This window comes from Mytilus edulis, chromosome 14, assembly GCF_963676685.1.
Source record: "Mytilus edulis chromosome 14, xbMytEdul2.2, whole genome shotgun sequence".
NCBI classification, from domain to species: Eukaryota; Metazoa; Mollusca; class Bivalvia; order Mytilida; family Mytilidae; genus Mytilus; species Mytilus edulis.
Window position 1 is genome coordinate 52,022,903 of NC_092357.1, and position 20,318 is coordinate 52,043,220.

A 20,318-nucleotide genomic window follows, 5' to 3' on the forward strand; every position below is an offset into this window, starting at 1 on the left:
ACTTACGCATCAACCTCTCTTCCATGGATAACCTCCAAGTTTGAGAGAAAAGATAAATTTCTGAAGTTAGTGTCATTTGACTGTATCATAATATAGCCTGTTACTTCCTTGACGCTCTTAAGAATTTGTAAATCAGCAACTGTAATTCCTGGTATCTTATACTGGGTATCTCTGTAAAACAAAATATACAAAGAATATTAAACATTTGATATTAATACTGATCTTAATGTTGCCACTGCTTTGGGTTCTTGTTCTCTATATATATTTTTTTCGGATAGAATTTTCTTGACTTAACCAAGTGAACATGCATTGATGTTTTGGTATCTTTGATATACATTATAAGAAAATGTACCATAAATACTGAAATTCAGCTCGAAAAAGTTTGTACGCTTTATGACCTGAGATTTGATTCTTCAATGCAGGTCATGACCTGCATTTTCATCATCACAGGTTGACAGGTATGTACTATCCTTTTTTTAAAAAATAGAATGAAAAGTATGGGTCAAAGTGTAAGCTAACAGTCGTTCAAAATTGCCCAAATTTGCTAAGATTGTTCATGAAAAAGCTCAATTTTTTTTAATAAAAATAAAGGAGTAGTTCCGCTAAGGACCGATTTTGGCCTTAAATTTTAGGTTCATCAGACAAAAGATTTTGACCACTTTTTTAAACACTATTTCATTTAAATCAATTAGTTTATGTGAAAGATTTTAACTGATTTAGTCATTAAAAATGATCTGATTCAAGCTCACATATGAAAAATCTACCAAAATGCCAGAATTGTCACTTTTTAGATGTTTTTTTGTCAACTAAAGGCTCTAAAGAGCCTGTGTCGCTCACCTTGGTCTATGTGCATATTAAACAAAGGACACAAATGAATTCATGACAAAATTGTATTTTGGTGATGGTGATGTGTTTGAAGTTCTTACTTTACTGAACGATTTTGCTTCTTACAATTATATCTATAATGAACTTTGCCCATTAGTAACAGAGAACTATATTTGGTAAAAATTTACATAAATTTACCAAATTAATGAAAATTGTTAAAAATTGACTATAAAGGGCAATAACTCCTTAAGGGGTCAATTGACCATTTAGGTCATGTTGACTTATTTGTAGATCTTACTTTGCTGAACATTATTGCTGTTTACAGTTTATCGCTATCTATAATAGTATTCAAGATGACCAAAAACGGCAAAATTTCTTTAAAAATTACCAATTGGAGGGCAGCAACCCAACAACCAGTTGTCCAATTCATCTGAAAAATTCAGGGCAGATAGATATTGACTTGATTAACAATTTAACTTCTTGTCAGATTTGCTCTAGATGCTTTGGTTTCATAGTTATAAGCCAAAGACTGCATTTTACCCCTATGTTCTATTTTTAGCCGTGGCGGCCATCTTGGTTGAATAGCCAGGTCATCGGACACATTTTTCAAACTAGATACCCCAAAGATGATTGTGGCCTAGTAGTTTCAGTGGAGATTTTGTAAAAGATTACTTAGATTTATGAAAAATGGTTAAAGATTGACTATAAAGGGCAATAACTCCTAAAGGGGTCAACTGACCATTTTGGTCATGTTGACTTATTTGTAGATCTTACTTTGCTGAACATTATTGCTGTTTACAATTTATCTCTATCTATAATAATATTCAAGATAATAACCAAAAACAGCAAAATTTCCTCAAAATTACCAATTGAGGGGCAGCAACCCAACAACCGATTGACCGATTCATCTGAAAATTTCAGGGCAGATAGATCTTGACCTGATAAACATTTTTATTCCTGTCAGATTTCCTCAAAATGCTTTGGTTTTTGAGTTATAAGCTAAAAACTGCATTTTACCCCTTTGTTCTATTTTTAGCCGTGGCGGCCATCTTGGTTGGTTGACCAGGTCACGCCACACATTTTTTAAACTAGATACCCAAAAGATGATTGTGGCCAAGTTTGGATTAATTTGGCTCAGTAGTTTCAGAAAAGAAGATTTTTGTAAAAGACTACTTTAATTAACGAAAAATGGTTAAACATTGACTATAAAGGGCAATAACTCCTAAACGGGTCAACTGACCTATTTGTAGATCTTACTTTGCTTAACATTATTGCTGTTTACAGTTTATCTCATCTATAATAATATTCAAGATAATAACCAAAAACAGCAAAATTTCCTCAAAATTACCAATTCAGGGGCAGCAACCCAACAACCGATTGACCGATTCATCTGAAAATTTCAGGGCAGATAGATCTTGACCTGATAAACATTTTTACCCCATGTCAGATTTGCTCTAAATGCTTTGGTTTTTGAGTTATAAGCCCAAAACTGCATTTTACCCCTATGTTCTATTTTTAGCCGTGGCGGCCATCTTGAATGGTTGACCGGGTCACACCACACATTTTTTAAACTAGATACCCCAATGATGATTGTGGCCAAGTTTGGTTTGATTTGGCCCAGTAGTTTCAGAGGAGAAGATTTTTGTAAAAGCATCTGTGTTCATCCTCAACCTTTATATATGTTATGTATTATCATAAAATACAACTTACATTTCAATATTAAGGATGAACACGAATGCAGTCACTTTTGTTTTACATGCAAACCGTCTAAAATTTAACTAAAATGCTAGAATTGTTAAGATTTCAGTAATTTGTATTGTCAAAAACAGACCATATTTATGTAGCAGAAGCATTCTACTGTCCAATAAATAACTAAAATGTTACATTTTAGCAATTTTGTAAAACTGCTATATTTTGAGGCCAAAAGTCCTACTCCTTTATGTGATAGAATTTTGAAATAAAATAAGGGAAGCTAGGTTTATAATATGCAATTCATGTGTAAGATTTTTGTTTGTACATGAAAGGAAACAAGTTTGGTGACAATGTTTTTTTCTTTATATTTTCTTTTCACATATTATAGTGATGATATAAGACTGACAGACAGCATGTGAACAATGATGACAACTTTCACTATAAATAGCAAAAATTCTGTAAATTGATGCTGTTCTTTTTATTCTTTCACTCTCTAATTTGTATGATATATCAGTAAAAAAAATGCTGAATTATTTAAAATAACCAAACCAGACCATTAAATTATAAAATTAATTCCTTTTTAAGATCTTACCCTGCAAATGAAGCTTCAACAATTTTGAGATTTCCATTTATAATTGTACAATTTTCAAACTGATTAATGTTCTTGGCTGTGATGTACTCCCCACCACTCTGACCTGTACATGCTGAAAAGTATACATATTATTACTGTTATATCTACATACAATAAGGTAATCTAAAACATTTTCTATTTCCATGCACTTTAAATAACTAAAAGGAAAAACTTTGAAATTCAAATGCTATTCACTGCACTTATTTTAAGACCAAGTTTAAGCACTGTTGGTCTTATTTTAATGTTCAAATGCAAATTAATATAAATTCACTTTACAATAAAAATTAATATCCCTTAATATATGTAGCCATAAACCCTCTTTACAACCCTTTGGACCTTAATGTAGACCAATTTGAAAACGGGACAACACTGTGCAATTGAATATTTCTTGCTATTGCGCAAAACTGTGCAATTGAAAATTTCTTGCTATTGCGCAATATTGTGCAATTGAAGATTTCTTGCTATTGCGGAATATTAATATTATCTTATTTTGGACCCCAATTTGGACCAACTTGAAAACTGGGCCCATAATCAAATATCTAAGTACATGTTTAGATTCAGCATATCAAAAGACCCCAAGAATTCAATTTTTGTTTAAATCAAGCTTTGTTTAATTTTGGACCCTTTGGACCTTTTAAAATGTAGACCAATTTGAAAACGACCAAAAATTATGAATCTGAATACACAGTTAAATTTGGCATATCAAAGAACCCCAATAATTCAATTTTTGATGAAATCAAACAAAGTTTAATTTTGGACTCTTTTTGCCCCTAATTCGTTGGGACCAAAGCTCCCAAAATCAATCCAACCCTACCTTTTGTGGTCATAAACCTTGTGTTAAAATTTCATAGATTCCTATTATCTTATACTAAAGTTATTGTGCAAAAACCAAAAAAAAAATGCTTATTTGGGACCTGTTTTTGGCCCCTAATTCCTAAACTGTTGGGACTTAAACTGCCAAAATCAATCCAAACCTTCCTTTTATGGTCATAAACCTTGTATTTAAATTTCATAGATTTCTGTTTACTAATACTAAAGTTATGGTGCAAAAATCAAGAAAAATGCTTATTTGGGCCCCTAATTTCTAAACTGTTTGGACTTCAACTCCCAAAATCAATCCCAACCTTCCTTTTGTGGTTAACCAAAAATTTCATTGATTTCTATTTACTTACCGGTATACTAAAGTTATAGTGCGAAAACCAAAAATAATGCTTATTTGGGCCCTTTTTTGGCGCCTAATGTCTAAACTGTTGGGCCCAAAACTCCCAAAATCAATCCCAACCTTCCTTTTGTAGTCATAAACCATGTGTCAAAATTTCATAGATTTCTATTTACTTAACCTAAAGTTATAGTGCGAAAACCATGAAAATGCTTATTTGGGCTCTTTTTGGCCCTTAATTCCTAAACTGTTGGGACCAAAACTCCCAAAATCAATCCCAATCTTCCTTTTATGGTCATAAATTTTGTGTTTAAATTTCATAGATTTTAATTTACTTATACTAAAGTTATAGTCCAACAAGAATGTGTCCATAGTACACGAATGCCCCACTCGCACTATCATTTTCTATGTTCAGTGGACCGTGAAATTGGGGTCAAAACTTAAATTTGGAATTAAAATTAGAAATATCATATCATAGGGAACATGTGTACTAAGTTTCAAGTTGATGTAACTTTAACTTCATCAAAAACTACCTTGACCAAAAACTTTAACCTGAACTTCACACTATCATTTTCTATGTTCAGTGGACCATGAAATTGGGGTCAAAACTATAATTTGGCATTAAAATTAGAAAGATCATATCATGGGGAACAAGTGTACTCAGTTTCAAGTTGATTGGACTTCAACTTCTTCAAAAACTACCTTGACCAAAAACTTTAACCTGAAGCGGACGGACGAACGGAGGCACAGATAGACGGACGGACGAATGGAGGCACAGACCAGAAAACATAATGCCCCTCTACTATCTTAGGTGGGGCATAAAAACCAAATGTCTTAGGAGGATGACGATGACGACCCTAACATGATTCCAATATACGACCAAAAAATTTTCAATTTTTGCGGTCGTATAAAAAGTGTGTGTATGTCACAATTTTCATTAAAACTTTGATTAAACAAAATTTTCTACCATTATAAAACTAGAGGCTCTAAAGAGACTGTGTCCCTCACCTTGGTCTATGTGCATATTAAACAAAGGACACAGATGGATTCATGACAAAATTGTGTGTTGGTGATGGTGATGTGTTTGTAGATCTTACTTTACTGAACCTTCTTGCTACTTACAATTTTCTCTTATCTAGATAGACTTGGCCCTTTAGATACAGAGGAAAATCTTTTATAAAAAATTACAAAAATTTACCAAATTAATGAAAATTGTTAAAAATTGACCATAAAGGGCAATAACTCCTTAAGTGGTCAACTGAACATTTTGGTCATGTTGAACTATTATTAGATCCTACTCTGCTGAACATTATTGTCGTTTACAGTTTATCTCTATCTATAATAGTATTCAAGATAATAACCAAAAACGGCAAAATTTCTTTTAAAAATTACCATTGGGGGGCAGCAACCCAATAACCAGTTGTCCAATTCATCTGAAAATTTCAGGGCAAATAGATGTTGATTTAAAAAACAATTTAACCCCATCAGATTTGCTCTAAATACTTTGGTTTCAGAGTTATAAGCTAAAATCTACATTTTACCCCCCATGTTCTATTTTAAGCCATGGCGGCCATCTTGGTTGGTTAGTTGACCTGGTCACCGGACACATTTTCAAACTAGATACCCCAATGATGATTGTGGCCAAGTTTGGTTAAATTGGCCCAGTAGTTTCGGAAGAGAAGATTTTTGTAAAAGTTTACAATGACGACGGACGCCAAATGATGAGAAAAGCTCACTTGGCCATTTAGGCCAGGTGAGCTAAGAAATAACATTTCTGAAATTTAATAATTTTTCTAAATACATTGAGATTTGACTAGTTGTCAGTGTTTTATACTATCTTAATGAGAAATTATGTTTCCATTATAGACCTGAAGATAAAAACAGAATTTTTCTGTTGCCTATACTGAACAACAGCAGACCTTTCATTGATTAAAATATGATACGAGTGTTGCATTGACACCTGCATTTACTTATGAATAACTGTTAAACATTTATAATTTCATAATCACTTCTGCCATTATATTTGCTAACACCCTTATATAACTCATGTATCATATAATCGGAAAACTCAATTTGCTAGACTGAAAACAGAATTTAATAAATACAATAAAGATATAGTATCAATATATCCATTATAAAGATAGATATATGGTGTATTAAGTCTCATGACGTCCATTATCGCTTAACAAGTACACTTTTTTGGTTAGCACTGAAGCACGCCTTCTGGTGCAGGATTTTCTCTCTGTATTGAAGACACATTGGTTGCCTTTTTTCTGTTTTCTGCTCTTTGAATGGGTTGTTGTTTCTCTGACACATTCACCATTTTCTTTCTTAATTTGATCATGTCATGACAAATTTTGACCAAAATCAACAAATCAGCATGTTTTTCTTGAATATAAAATAACTATATGTCAAATGATGATACAGACATGTTGTTTTCACTGAATTTGACCCTAATTTTGATTTGATGGCCATTACCAAATTTGGTAATAATGGTGCTGCAGTGTGATAATGTTTTAATTTACCTAAACTGATCGTGCTGCAAGATAAACAACTCGATGAAAACCCCCAGATTAATAGCGTGTTCACACTATAAAAATCCACACCAGGTCGAACTCGGGTTAATTAACCCAAATCAATTACCCCAGTTCACACTTGATGAAAATCAACCTGGTTTTGGATTTTCCCTCTCAACAAAAATAGAAATGTTAGCGCCAAAATTGTAATCTGCATCTGTCCACAATTACATATTTACATTTTTTTTTTTCATCACAGATGCATTATTTTAAAGTCTTATTTTTTTTTGCTGCAATCCTGGCAGCTTTATTAAATAAAATGCAGTGAAAGTATATCATGTATGTATTATTTTTAATGAGTTGTTATAAATTGCCAGATCTTTCCAAAATATTCCTTTGCAGTACTTCAGCTGTCCATTATTTTTTTAAATTCTGTTCTTCACATTTATTTGAAATTTGTTTAGATAGAAGTATAATAAACTTACCTTTAGGACAGGGTCCATTACATTCTACACATGTACCATTAACATCATGGAACCTTGTTCTGCAGGTTTTTACACAAACATTCTGTTCCTTATCTTTCAACAAATGTTCTATAATATACAATAATATTTATGCATATGACCGATCAATATATCTTCAAGTAAAGTGGATCTAAAATTCATAAAAAAAAATATATTTATGAAATTTACAGTACCCCGGTATGCTATTTTTCTTTGCATGCTCCTCAAATCCCAGTAAAGACCAATGACTATGTAAGGTATACCTCTAACATGTCTAAAAACTTTCTTAAATTCTTTTTTGAAAATTGATAAATCATTTAGAAACTTTGTTTCAAAGTTGACCTCCTATGGTTGGCTATTTTTTGGAGGATGTCCTAAGTGATATTACTTTTTGAGTATTCACGTATTAATACGAATCCTTGGTTTTCAAATTTTTTGGTTAGAGATTTCCTGGGAAAGATCCAGAAATCACTTTAAATGCACCAAATTTTAATAGAATCCCTCCGACCCCCCCCCCCCCCCCCCCCCCCACCCTCTAATATCATAACACATAATTTAAATATTTTAGCTTGTTTGTTATGCTTTAGTTTCATTTTGATTTATCTATGGCAACTTGATATTTTCAATCTTTATTTTGAATTACTTCCCTTTGAACATATTTTATACTTACTTGGACAGTCTTTTTGACAAAGTGCACCATATGCAAATTTTCCATCTGGACTTTCTTCCATTTCAAGTTTGTATGGATTATAAACCTGATGTGGAGGACATCGACTGACACATTCATTATCATTAGAGTAATGCTTGCATGCCTGAAATTAAGGTGAAAACAAGTGTCATGTTATATAATGATGGTTTCAATTTTGATTTTATAAAGCCTTTATTTGAATAAATCCTTATGTCTCACGGTATGTTTCACTGTGTTCAATAAATTGCATGTAGAATTTCTTGTGTTACTGTTTCAAATCTAAGTAACATAATATCAGTAAATTTGTGCGAAAATTCCATTATGGAATATATAAAAGTAAACAATAGTTGCAGAGCTGACTTACATAACAATCTGTTTTCTTTGGTCCGCGACACCCAGCAGCACATTCTGGATGGCAACATTGATTTGGGTCCCTACCAAAACATCTATCTTCACATGTCTGACTACAAACTGATGCATGGTTCACTGAAATTTAAATAAAGATTATAACTTATGATTACACTCTTTTTTTAATATCTGTCAGTGAGTGAGTGAGTGAGTTTCCCCCACAGTCAAGAAACCAATGTGTCCATGGTAAACTTTCAAACCTTTGTGTTAGTTAAGAACTTCTAATCTGTTTCCTTGCAATATACAAAATATAGTTGATATATTTTTAAATGTATCAGAGAAACTCAGACCCAATCATTAAAACTAAATGTTGCTTCTTGAACAATGAAATGAAGTCAAGGTTAAGTGAATCCGGATTGAAGAACATATTTACATAGCATTGATTCTATATATATATTATATATATATATATAAAAAGTTTTATTGATACCCATATCAACTGAAAAAATCCAAATATTTAAAATGTGGTGTTTTTAAGCAATGATCTAAAGATGAAAATGAGGTCAAGGACAACTGAAGTATGTCAAAATTGACACCGTGCAGTACAGAGTCACTATAGAATAGTTGAGATAAACATTTCAATTGATTGATTGGTTGGTTGCCAAGGAGTTAGGATTAAGATATTTATTGATTAATAGGTTTGTTAAACTGGTCCGCCATTCTATCTATAGCTTCGCTCCAAAGGAACGGGTTGGAGCTATTGTCACATTGGCATTAATTGGACGAGTCTTACAAATTCAAATTCAATGATTCGCTAATAAAATTGGCCAATTAAAGTGATAGGAAATTGACCTCAAATGTTAATACTGTGATGCCGTAAAACAAACAAGTATCTGTTAATTAACCCCATGGTAGTAGCGCAGATAAATGACCAACGAGCGTGTTAACATGTTCTTGACAAACTGAGCCTGTATCTTTTGTTCCCTTAAAAACTCAGTAGGGTAATAAATGTGCTAATTTTTCTTTGATTTGATATCAGTATAATAAATAATTAAACATAACCCATGATGTACTAGTCTCGTCGAATGGTCAGAATTCTGACCACGGGATTTAGACCATACCTGTTGTCAGTGTAGCGGGGTCCAGTTTATAGGTTAGTGAGGAGTCAGGCTTTATATAAATAGTATATGCATAGACCAAATAATAGCATTCTAAAGGTGTGACAAAAAAAAATCAAATAATTTTATAAATTGTTAAAACAGAGGTATATCTTGTCTTTATAAATGCAATTTTGATAGTGCATGTTGAAATTAAATTGGCAACACTCCAACAAGTAAACTATGGAATAGTTTCAAAATCAATTAGATTATGACCAAGGGAGTAACCAAATTGAAATTAAGATATGCTAGTGCCTATACAATTGCAATTCTGAATATCATTGACTTATCATTGGTGGTAATACAAGTTTTAAAAATTGTTGATGCTAACATTTCCCCAACTCCCACTCACATCTGCATCAAACTTTAGAAGAAACAAAAACTATTATGTACAATTTGATACATATTAGATTTAGTATCATCTGGACTTGTGGACATTTATCAAAAAAAAATTGTCAATGTATTTAGATTTAATTCTCTACTAATAACAAAGTAAAGCATTTCTGAGCTCTGTTCCCTTCACAATTTGGTATAAAGACATTTGATTAGAGAGAAGACAAACTGTAGACAACATGGTATTATTTCCACCCTGATTTGACCTGTGTTATTGAACAGGTTTTCTTGTGATGGGTTATTTAACATGTTGTTTGACTGGAATACAGTGATGAACTGTAAATTATTGGTTTAATGAGAACTGTCAGTAAAGGCATGACTGGTAACCATTTGTTTGTAACTGTTGTTTCTAGTTAAGTTTATCAATCTTAAGTAATTACAACTTGTTCTTTTGTTTGTGTGACATGCGATGGAGAGAGATTGGTGTGTCTGCTATTACAATGCTTAGTCTCTTAGATTAATGTTATTACTCCAAGAAAAAAAGACATCATTTACAAACTGTAATAATTCTAATTGTATCTGATATTGGCAGATTTTACAATGTCAATTATAAAGAGATAATCAACATTAATGATTGTTTTCTCTCCTAACCTTATTTTATTTAAACGCATGTAACAAGTGATAGAGAAATAATCATTCCAAACTCAAAGCAATTGCACAAATCTCGAAAAATGATTAAAAAAATATCAATGTTCTGCAAAATAATTTTTTTGAAACAACCCAAGTATTCTATATTTGAAGGCCATCCTAATCTAATCTGATATAACAAAAAAACAAACAAGGCTTTATTCATAAAAATCATGTACACCTAATTAAAACAAGAGTGCACACACTGAAATGTCTCGCCTGCTTTACTTATCATGATTTAGTTTCTTACCATACATAAAATAAAGTGTAACTCTTTTGTTTATAGTATTTAAAAAATATACCTAGTCATGAAAATTTACCAATGAACCATAAAAATTAAGCCATAGTTGTAGAGTCTGTGCCAGACAAAAGGACCACCATCCAATCATTTGATACACCAAATATATTTGACCTTCTGATAAACAGACAAAACCATCCAAATTAACATTGTCTCATGAAAATGAGGTCAAGGTCAGATTAAATATGTCAGACAAACATGTAGACCTTCAAATCTACACCTATAATTTTGTAACTTAAAGGTATTTGCTGAAATAATTTTAATCTAGGCAAATAAAAATCCAATTTTCATGAAAATGGTCCATATTTCTATAATCCATATTCTTAAAAATTTCTTAAACTATCAACCAGAGACAAAGAAATGTTCCACCATTAGTTTCAGTGTAAAAAAAAGAGGTCTAGAAATAAACCAAAACATTTTTCATTTATAGAACACACGATATTTGATTAAAAATATTTATTTCCAGACCATTTCATCATTTACAGTTGAGTAGATTTACAATTGTTTTAGTCTTTGTCGTGTTTTTCCTACTGTTAATGTAATTCACTTGCATCCCTTTATTTTTTCACTAATATCTGTGGTAAATGTGTCAATCTCCTAAATTACCAATGTTTAATCCCACTAGAATGACACTCACAGTTTATCAACACAGAACTATGACAACTCTCTATAGAATATGTTATCCTCTCTGAATCTATTATAAATTTTGTTATCTTGAGGACATCATTCAAATTCTCTTTTTAGAAATTAATTTGATCTATCACTTCAGACTTATGTATCTATATCAGGATGCAATAAATGTAAACTACAAAGGGAAACAGGTGCTTGTTTCTTATTATTAATACAATTCTATATGAAATAACATTCCTTCAGTTTGATACACCTTTCTTCAAAGTTCCTTCCAAAGATTCTTTTTTTAAGAGATATATGAAAGTTAATTAATAATCTAAAACTTTTGGCTCTCAATATGTGCTCTATTTACTCTTATAACAAGTTATAGAGAATCATGTGTAGGATTGAAAATTTTGAAAATCCTGTTTGCACTGGCTTTGATCACTGTTTAACAACTTCAAATTTTAATGATGGCAAAATCACAGTACAATTTTCAAGCTACTACACATTTTGTATGGCTGTTTAAGCTCTTTTTGCACTGTTAAGCTTTCAAAATCTATTGATTCATCCAACAATCCCAAAACTAAAAATAAACTTTAATAGCATTTGACCTAAAAAGTCAATAAGTCAAAGATTTTCTTTTTAACTAAGCATTCTTTTTCGCTGCCAAAAATACTTCTATTAAATGAAGATTGATATTGAGATGTAAAGATTTTGTTTGTGACCTTTGGTATCTGACCTTGAAAATCAATAAGGTTCATCATCTCTTGGTGGTGATAAGGCTATACATTGTTATACTTATAACATATTGACCTTTGAGCTTCAACTTTAGAAAGCAAAATAGATAATTTTCTTTTCATGAAGATTATTGTTTGATGACAAAGGCTGAGACCATATATATAAATAACATTGCATCAAGGTTATTTCATAGTAACAGCTTTTTAAAAATGCCTACAACTGCAATAATAATAGCTTTATGAAAAATCTTGTAATTCCAATGGTAATAGCTATAAGAACAAAACATAACCAAACAATTAATACATTTAATAAGAGTGGAAACAAATTTAATCCCAGATTGTCTGTAAAGGTTGTAAAAAAAGTTACTGAAAATGAAAATGTATTTACAAAAGTTTGCTTCAGACATAATACCCTAATCATTAAAAGTCATATGACAGTTTAACAAAGTATGTGATGCTCTAGTAACAAACTCCTGATCACATTGAATATATTGCTTGTCAGACAAGTTTTATGAAATGCTTATACTTTTGTCTATTATGTTGGACAGTATCGACAGGTCTTTGATTGCCTAATGCTAAATGAGCATGGGACACAAGGACCAAATGTTTGGACATTCATTTCTAATGGTCTCTTCTAAACCTTTGGAAAGGGTTTAAACAATCCCAATAACATAAGTACTCCAAATGTCATTTGATACAGAAATAACTGTGCATTAAATATGGAAATCAATGTTCAACGTTTGCAAGGATAAAATAGTTGAAATAAAACATGTTAAAAAAGGTCTTGGTGTGAAGGATTAAATTAACCATCAAAACTCTGATAGCTAAATGTTCTTAATTGTCAATTATACCTTTGAAAACCATACAATAATGATCCCGATTGAAAGTAGAGATCAACCAGGCTGAAATAACCAGATATTCAAAGTTAGGTTCAAAAGATATTGACTAATTGAAAAAGTTTGTTTTTACTAAGGATAGATTCTGCTATACAATTGCTATAGTGGATGCAAAATATTCTAAAATTTAATGTAAATCCAAGCAATTCACCATATCCATAGAAACTAACTGCAATGCTCCATGCATCCATTAGAAAACTTGGTTCGAATCTTTTTGTTATATTTCATGTACTAATGTTTGTCTGTTGGTCTTTTTCTTTTTTAGCCATGGCGTTGTCAGTTTTTTTTCGACATAACAGTTTAAATGTCTCATTGGTATCTTTCGCCTCTCTTTCACTTGCCAAAGCATTAACCACATATAAATGTGAACTTACATGTTTGACACATATCTGGACCTGCTCCCCAACATTGTTTAGAATCTGTCTTCTCGTTATAACATGCTGGATGACATTCATCACCTGAAAAATAAGGTTTTACCTCTTAATCTATATCAATTGAAAAATAATCAACAAATTACTACAATTTCCACGATATGTTACATATGCAAATTTCTGTGATTAAAAAATCACCATAGAAAATAATATTAAGACTTTTTAAATAATTAACATTTACAGATGGATACAATTAAACTATTTGAAAAGTAGACTACATGACTAGTAAAATTTCATTCTGACTAGTAAGTTTTTGCAAAAATTTGTTTAAAAGCATATGAAAAATGTTGGAATATTGATCTGAGTTTTGTGGTAATATTTAGCATTGTGTATAAGTTTCATAATATTCAATTGAGGTTAACTAAAGTTTAAGAACAAAAACTAATTTTGGGACTTAGGTTTAGATGTACAAACGGACAAGGGTAAAAGTTAAGGTGGGGACATGAAAAATCTAATAAAACATAATGGTTCCTTTCTTGAACCAATACAACTGTTGAAAAATCGTTGGAAAAGTTTTCATGTTGTCTCAATTATAAACTAAAATAATTATTCAACTTGTTTTAGGAGAAAAAATTCTGTAGACTGGGAACTTTAAGACTAATTGTACTATTGGTTTGAATGGACAAAGCAAAACCCTTCCATGCCAGTATAAACTGATTATTATGTGGATACCACTAGAGATTTATAACAGAGGTTCAATGATGACTGTTATCCAGAGCCTTGGGCCCAAAGTTGGCATCACTGTCATATTGTAAATGGGAAATATTAGCAAGGTATTTATAAAATACAATGCAAAAAAAAAACCAGACTAAGTATTTGTTAAAAGTATAAACATATTATTTGTTAGGATTATATTTGGAATTATATTTCTTGTTTATAATTTTCGTAATCCTTTCTCCCGGCAAAAATATAAAGTCATAGTTAAGCAGATAAATAAACCCAAGTTTGAACTTGTTCACTGTATTTAATAATAATACTTTATTTTTTAGAAATTAAGATACCCAATCTTTAGCCCCGATAACTTAGGTAGATATTCTTTTGCATGCAATTTCTAAAATACTGGAACTGACGCATGACCCTTCCAAAACAACACTAATAGTTTACGTAGCTCTGCTATTAAGATATAAATATTTCAATAGTTTCTGAGGAAAGTGTGACATAATTTTTTTATTCACTCAAAATAATGAAAATTTCAAAGAAACTGCTAACACTCAGCAGGTGTCTAGTCAGATCACAGAAGTGCTCAAAGGTTACATCCTATTACTGCTAAACTGTTGACCATACATGAACTCATACTGTTCTTAAGTTCACAAGAAAATGTGAAGAAAACATGTTGAAGAAACAGACATACAGACAGAATGAATCAGAACTTAAACCTCCACACATAGAGTAGGGGTATAAACTCTAGGAAACTCTAAATCTGTTCATATATATACATGAACTGAGTTTCACTACAACAGAATGTTTAATCAACTGTAATACTTACATTTCCTTTTGTGATAAGTATTGTTAAAGCTGTATTTAGCATGAGGTGTTACACTGGGATTGATGTCCGCCCAATGGATTGTTTGCTCATAACACAACAAATTATTGTTGTAAAAATAAACAATTCCATTCATTATTTCTACAAAATAAAAATGTGCTTATTAAACAAATATATAAGTCCACATAAAGTAACTTTTTGCAAAATTCATATCTTGGTCGACATTAAGAAATTTGCAATCAAATCATTACTACAAACATTTATCTGCACTTTTCTCATTGTTAACTTTCCATTTTTATAATGTAGTTGCGACAGCACTTGCATATGAATTATATTCATTCTAGTTGATGTTAAAAATCAAGACTTGTGATTTCTTCTAACAATTTTCCTCATCAAGGATTTGTTTCTAATAAAGACTTTATTAAACAAAGATAAGGTTCATTAATGTAAAGCTGATCTCTATGATCGTGTTACAGATGCCATCATGATTTGGTTGACTATAATAGAATATCTGTGTCACAGATGAGCATGCATATGTACTATTTATCTTAAACATAATCCTGTGTTCAATTGGAATTCAGATAAGATAAAGTCACCTGAAGCAAGATGTTTCATCTAAGTAATATTGATTTCAATATTTAACAGGTTTATGTAAAATTCAAAATGAACTAATTACATGGAAATTAGTATGCAGCCATGTAAAAGTGCTGACCTTTTATCATTAATTTTGACCTATGATTTCTTATGTATTTATCACACAATGGCATGTGTTAATTAAAGTCCTGGCCCTTTACTTTGGAATAGTTACATGGAATGAATTCTCAAGTCAACATGTAAAACTAATAGCAAATATTCCAATTCCTCTGACCCGTTTAAAACTAATAGCAAATATTCAAATTCCTCTCACCCGTCAGTAGATTATTGAGCATTGTAATTGATTGGTCCTATAAATTAGCCTTATCAGTTTATGATGTCTGTCTAATATGAAGCTGGCATGATGTCTGGACTTTGGGGTTTTGTCAAAATCTGGATACAACTTTATAAAGATTTGTATATCTTGAACATTTAAATCTCGACACCCACGAAAATTTATATTCAATGAAAAATAATGAATTCACAGAATTTGATATATGTGTTATCGTTTGTGGTTTTGACAGCGAGATGTTTTGACTATAAATGATCTGATGATTTGCCTGAGTGAAACTTTGTGCTATCATTATATTTGTGGCTTTAACAGTTATATGTTTTGCTATGGTCTGATGCTTTGCCTGAGTGAAACTTTGTGCTATTGTTTGTGGCTTTAACAGTTATATGTTTTGCTATGGTCTGATGCTTTGCCTGAGTGAAACTTTGTGCTATTGTTTGTGTCTTTGACAGTTATATGTTTTGCTATGGTCTGATGCTTTGCCTGAGTGAAACTTTGTGCTATTGTTTGTGTCTTTGACAGTTATATGTTTTGCTATGGTCTGATGCTTTGCCTGAGTGAAACTTTGTGCTATTGTTTGTGGCTTTAACAGTTATATGTTTTGCTATGGTCTGATGCTTTGCCTGAGTGAAACTTTGTGCTATTGTTTGTGGCTTTAACAGTTATATGTTTTGCTATGGTCTGATGCTTTGCCTGAGTGAAACTTTGTGCTATTGTTTGTGGCTTTAACAGTTATATGTTTTGCTATGGTCTGATGCTTTGCCTGAGTGAAACTTTGTGCTATTGTTTGTGGCTTTAACAGTTATATGTTTTGCTATGGTCTGATGCTTTGCCCGAGTGAAACTTTGTGCTATGATCTGATGCTTTGCCCGAGTGAAACTTTGTGCTATTGTTTGTGTCTTTGACAGTTATATGTTTTGCTATGGTCTGATGCTTTGCCTGAGTGAAACTTTGTGCTATTGTTTGTGGCTTTAACAGTTATATGTTTTGCTATGGTCTGATGCTTTGCCTGAGTGAAACTTTGTGCTATTGTTTGTGGCTTTAACAGTTATATGTTTTGCTATGGTCTGATGCTTTGCCTGAGTGAAACTTTGTGCTATTGTTTGTGGCTTTAACAGTTATATGTTTTGCTATGGTCTGATGCTTTGCCTGAGTGAAACTTTGTGCTATTGTTTATGACTTTAACAGTTATATGTTTTGCTATGGTCTGATGCTTTGCCTGAGTGAAACTTTGTGCTATTGTTTGTGGCTTTAACAGTTATATGTTTTGCTATGGTCTGATGCTTTGTCTGAGTGAAACTTTGTGCTAATGTTTGTGGCTTTAACAGTTATATGTTTTGCTATGGTCTGATGCTTTGCCTGAGTGAAACTTTGTGCTATTGTTTGTGTCTTTGACAGTTATATGTTTTGCTATGGTCTGATGCTTTGCCTGAGTGAAACTTTGTGCTATTGTTTGTGGCTTTAACAGTTATATGTTTTGCTATGGTCTGATGCTTTGTCTGAGTGAAACTTTGTGCTATTGTTTGTGGCTTTAACAGTTATATGTTTTGCTATGGTCTGATGCTTTGTTTGAGTGAAACTTTGTGCTATTGTTTGTGTCCTTGACAGTTATATGTTGTGCTATGGTCTGATGATTTGCCTGAGTGAAACTTTGTGCTATTGTTTGTGGCTTTAACAGTTATATGTTTTGCTATGGTCTGATGCTTTGCCTGAGTGAAACTTTGTGCTATTGTTTGTGTCTTTGACAGTTATATGTTTTGCTATGGTCTGATGCTTTGCCTGAGTGAAACTTTGTGCTATTGTTTGTGTCTTTGACAGTTATATGTTTTGCTATGGTCTGATGCTTTGCCTGAGTGAAACTTTGTGCTATTGTTTGTGGCTTTAACAGTTATATGTTTTGCTATGGTCTGATGCTTTGCCTGAGTGAAACTTTGTGCTATTGTTTATGGCTTTAACAGTTATATGTTTTGCTATGGTCTGATGCTTTGCCTGAGTGAAACTTTGTGCTATTGTTTGTGTCTTTGACAGTTATATGTTTTGCTATGGTCTGATGCTTTGTCTGAGTGAAACTTTGTGCTAATGTTTGTGGCTTTAACAGTTATATGTTTAACTATGGTCTGATGCTTTGCCCGAGTGAAACTTTGTGCTATTGTTTGTGGCTTTAACAGTTATATGTTTTGCTATGGTCTGATGCTTTGCCTGAGTGAAACTTTGTGCTATTGTTTGTGGCTTTAACAGTTATATGTTTTGCTATGGTCTGATGCTTTGCCTGAGTGAAACTTTGTGCTATTGTTTGTGGCTTTAACAGTTATATGTTTTGCTATGGTCTGATGCTTTGCCTGAGTGAAACTTTGTGCTAATGTTTGTGGCTTTAACAGTTATATGTTTTGCTATGGTCTGATGCTTTGCCTGAGTGAAACTTTGTGCTAATGTTTGTGGCTTTAACAGTTATATGTTTTGCTATGGTCTGATGCTTTGCCTGAGTGAAACTTTGTGCTAATGTTTGTGGCTTTAACAGTTATATGTTTAACTATGGTCTGATGCTTTGCCCGAGTGAAACTTTGTGCTATTGTTTATGACTTTAACAGTTATATGTTTTGCTATGGTCTGATGCTTTGCCTGAGTGAAACTTTGTGCTAATGTTTGTGGCTTTAACAGTTATATGTTTTGCTATGGTCTGATGCTTTGCCTGAGTGAAACTTTGTGCTATTGTTTGTGTCTTTGACAGTTATATGTTTTGCTATGGTCTGATGCTTTGTCTGAGTGAAACTTTGTGCTAATGTTTGTGGCTTTAACAGTTATATGTTTAACTATGGTATGATGCTTTGCCCGAGTGAAATTTTGTGCTATTGTTTATGACTTTAACAGTTATATGTTTGGCTATGGTCTGATGCTTTGCCTGAGTGAAACTTTGTGCTATTGTTTGTGGCTTCAACAGTTATATGTTTTGCTATGATCTGATGCTTTGCCTGAGTGAAACTTTGTGCTATTGTTTGTGGCTTTAACAGTTATATGTTTTGCTATGGTCTGATGCTTTGCCTGAGTGAAACTTTGTGCTATTGTGTGTGGCTTTAACAGTTATATGTTTTGCTATGGTCTGATGCTTTGCCTGAGTGAAACTTTGTGCTAATGTTTGTGGCTTTAACAGTTAAATGTTTAACTATGGTCTGATGCTTTGCCCGAGTGAAACTTTGTGCTATTGTTTGTGGCTTTAACAGTTATATGTTTTGCTATGGTCTGATGCTTTGCCTGAGTGAAACTTTGTGCTATTGTTTATGACTTTAACAGTTATATGTTTTGCTATGGTCTGATGCTTTGCCTGAGTGAAACTTTGTGCTATTGTTTGTGTCTTTGACAGTTATATGTTTTGCTATGGTCTGATGCTTTGCCTGAAAGATACTTTGTGCTAATGTTTGTGGCTTTAACAGTTATATGTTTAACTATGGTCTGATGCTTTGCCCGAGTGAAACTTTGTGCTATTGTTTGTGGCTTTAACAGTTATATGTTTTGCTATGGTCTGATGCTTTGCCTGAGTGAAACTTTGTGCTATTGTTTGTGGCTTTAACAGTTATATGTTTTGCTATGATCTGATGCTTTGCCTGAGTGAAACTTTGTGCTATTGTTTATGACTCTAACAGTTATATGTTTTGCTATGGTCTGATGCTTTGCCTGAGTGAAACTTTGTGCTATTGTTTGTGGCTTCAACAGTTATATGTTTTGCTATGATCTGATGCTTTGCCTGAGTGAAACTTTGTGCTATTGTTTGTGGCTTTAACAGTTATATATTTTGCTATGGTCTGATGCTTTAGGTATTGATATTTTGTTATACATGTTTGTTTCATGTTTATAGTTATGTCTGAGTGATCCTTCAACAGTACTGATCATGATATATGAAGAAGTTGAGTGATTTTGCACAATACATATAGTTACTGGCTAGTGTCAGCTATGCATGTCTACATGATTTTTTTTCCTGTATAAATGGTTTGTGGCTATGTCTGACTGATTGTTGTATGTCATACTCTTACTGTGAACAATGGCCATGCTTAAAGACCAAACAGCCTATTGTTTATGCGCATCAGCTAACGCAACTTGGTAGTGACATAAAAGCTCTATGACGTTGTTTCTAGCAATGAAAAAACGTCAAATTATAACGTCCAATTTCGCGTTTTTCACGGATTCTAACATGGTGTACGCTAAGTAGGTACGCTACGTCTCCCAAGAAAAGAGGAACTATTATGCGTCGCGCTACTTTAACATCCTGTGGAGATTTAACACAAATGGACACATAAGATACTACACTATATTTGACCTTCGTTCTAATAAAAATAATAAAATATAAATTTTGATCTCGACTTTTTGCATTTGCGCCGTTCTGCATTAACTTTTTTTTTATTCTT

At 32.3% G+C, this 20,318-nt stretch overlaps 1 protein-coding gene across 2 annotated transcripts in view; it reads right to left on the reverse strand.

Annotated features, from left to right (window-relative positions):
* LOC139503515 (epidermal growth factor receptor-like) overlaps positions 1 to 20,318 on the reverse strand; it is a 103,543-nt gene that overhangs the window by 28,028 nt on the left and 55,197 nt on the right. For both annotated transcript variants that reach the window (XM_071293306.1, XM_071293305.1), the window contains exons 3-9: positions 15,000 to 15,137; positions 13,457 to 13,540; positions 8,379 to 8,500; positions 7,997 to 8,138; positions 7,309 to 7,416; positions 3,110 to 3,221; positions 7 to 171 (exon numbers count right to left, since the gene is read on the reverse strand). In XM_071293306.1, coding sequence (XP_071149407.1) covers positions 7 to 171; positions 3,110 to 3,221; positions 7,309 to 7,416; positions 7,997 to 8,138; positions 8,379 to 8,500; positions 13,457 to 13,540; positions 15,000 to 15,137 — 871 coding nt within the window. The remainder of the gene's footprint in view (positions 1 to 6; positions 172 to 3,109; positions 3,222 to 7,308; positions 7,417 to 7,996; positions 8,139 to 8,378; positions 8,501 to 13,456; positions 13,541 to 14,999; positions 15,138 to 20,318) is intronic.